Source organism: Triplophysa rosa, linkage group LG6, assembly GCF_024868665.1.
Source record: "Triplophysa rosa linkage group LG6, Trosa_1v2, whole genome shotgun sequence".
NCBI lineage: Eukaryota > Metazoa > Chordata > Actinopteri > Cypriniformes > Nemacheilidae > Triplophysa > Triplophysa rosa.
The window spans coordinates 138663-141162 of NC_079895.1; the positions used below are offsets into that span (position 1 = coordinate 138663).

The 2500-nt window shown below is 41.0% G+C and overlaps 1 protein-coding gene across 2 annotated transcripts in view; it reads left to right on the forward strand.

Annotated features, from left to right (window-relative positions):
• LOC130555989 (serine/threonine-protein kinase Nek5) overlaps window positions 1-2500 on the forward strand; it is a 42845-nt gene that overhangs the window by 37146 nt on the left and 3199 nt on the right. For both annotated transcript variants that reach the window (XM_057336600.1, XM_057336599.1), the window contains 5 exons: window positions 162-265; window positions 575-753; window positions 873-951; window positions 1429-1521; window positions 1593-1673. In XM_057336600.1, coding sequence (XP_057192583.1) covers window positions 162-265; window positions 575-753; window positions 873-951; window positions 1429-1521; window positions 1593-1673 — 536 coding nt within the window. The remainder of the gene's footprint in view (window positions 1-161; window positions 266-574; window positions 754-872; window positions 952-1428; window positions 1522-1592; window positions 1674-2500) is intronic.

Consider the following 2500-nt stretch of genomic DNA (forward strand, 5'->3'; position numbering starts at 1 on the left):
TGTGTGTGTGTGTGTGTGTGTGTGTGTGTGTGTGTGTGTGTGTGTGAGTGCGTGCGTGCGTGCGTGCGTGCGTGCGTGCGTGCGTGCGTGTGTGTGTGTGTATATATGCGTGCGTGCGTGTGTCTGTTGAAATATTTCTGAGGTTAGATTTTCTCTTTCAGATCTGGGTGTCTGTAAAGCTGCAGGGAATCGTGTGGTGAAGCCGCCGGTCAATAAATCCGATCAGAGACGCCCAACATCACAACATTACAGCTCCCACAAACATGTGTGTCATGTTTATAACATCTTTGATATTAAATTACACAAACAATAGAGCTGCTCTATCTTGTTTCTCTCTCTTTTTCTGCTTTTGTAAAGTTGTCTTCTGTTTATTTCTGTATTTCAGTCTTCAGAAGTGAGAAGGGTTCATACTGGTTTCAGTGGTTTTGATTCAGAACATTAGGGAATGCATGATCTCATAGTCACAGATATGATATAATTGCTGTGAAATATACTGTATTTCCTGTACAGATAATTCCACACTGTACTTTACTTTATTACCTCATGAATAAACCATTTCTTTGTCTTTTTTCAGAGAATAAACCCTGAATGTCCCTCTGTGGTTGAAAAGCCACGTGTTCATGATGGTCTGCTCGAACCCTACGAGCATCATCACGCTCACGTGAACCTCCTACAGGCTCAACATCATATCCATCATCCTGATGCTGCTGATCGCTATAGCAACAGAGTCGGCGCTCTGCAGCCCTATCAGCTGTGAGGAATCCACAGCATCATTTCACATCTCGTGCATGAGTAAATCATGACAAGATTCACGTGACACTACTGCTGATGTGAATGATGAAATGTTGCTTTGTGTTGTGTTGTGTGTTAAGTGTTGCAGTGGCGAGAGATGAATTCCTGCAGAGGAGACGAGAAGCTCATCAGTATAAAGTCAGAGCTCAGAAACAGCTGGTGAGAGAAAAAAACACTAGATAACACATAAAAAACATCAATATAATAACCACATACAGTAGATCTCAGATCTCATTCATTGTGTTAACAACATCAAAACAAATAATTGTGTGTTTACTGACATTGAATTTGTCAGGGTGATTTTATTTCAAACAGACCTCATCTCAACTAAGGTTCTGATTTATTTCACTTAAATATCTGATTCTAATTAATTTAAGAAAATATCAACATTACTGTATTATCATTTGAATATTTATAAGATAACAGAATAATAAAACAATGACAGAAAACACTAAAATATTTATTATCCAGTGTCTTCTCTCAAGTATATAAAAAGGCATTTTTTCTTTTTCATTCTTCAGCTCAAATGATGTGTTTGAGAAATGTTAGAATTAGAAACTTCACTAGAGTTTGGTGAATGTGCATTACGTGATTGTCTGTCATTGAATCAGTTTGGTTGATTTTTCTTGTGTTCAGGGTCTCCGGCCGTCCACAGCAGACGCTGAGAAGAACACAGACGAACATCATGAGAAGAAATCACCGCAGAAGAGTAAAGTACAGGGTGAAGAGGTGAGTGATGTCATACTGATGAGCTCATGAAGACGATAAGGATGATGAAGATGTGTTTGTGTTTGTCACAGGAGTATCTGAGACAGTTACAGCGAATCAGAGAGCAGTATCATGATGAGGTCAGAGAGCTGCGCATCAGAGCGGACACTGAGGTATGAAACTGATTCAATCATATGGTCAACTTCTCTGTCCAACTGATGAAGAACACAATGTGTGTGTTATGATTGGATGATGTCTGAATAACAAAAGAAATATTCTGCATGGTGATGATGGTGATGATGGTGGTGGTGATGATGGTGATGATGGTGGTGATGGGGATGATGGTGGTGATGGTGATGATGATGGTGGTGATAATGATGATGGTGATGGGGGTGGTGATAGTGATGGTGTTGATGGTGATGGTGATGTGATGATGGTGGTGATAGTGATGGTGTTGATGGTGATGGTGATGGTGATGTGATGATGGTGGTGATAGTGATGGTGATGGTGATGTGATGATGGTGATAGTGATGATGGTGATGGTGGTGATAGTGATGATGGTGATGGGGATGGTGATAGTGATGGTGATGTGATGATGGTGATAGTGATGGTGGTGATGGTGATGGTGGTGATGATGATGGTGATGGGGGTGTTGATGGTGATGGTGATAGTGATGGTGGTGATGGTGGTGATAGTGATGATGATGATGGTGGTGATAATGATGATGATGGTGATAGTGATGATGGTGGTGATGGTGATAGTGATGATGGTGATAGTGATGATGATGATGATGATGGTGGTGATAGTGATGATGATGGTGATGTGATGATGATGATGGTGGTGATAGTGATGATGGTGGTGATAGTGATGATGGTGATGGTGGTGATGGTGATAGTGATGATGATGGTGATGGTGATAGTGATGGTGTTGATGATGATGGTGATGTGATGATGATGGTGATGGTGATGATGGTGGTGATAGTGATGACGATGGTGGTGAT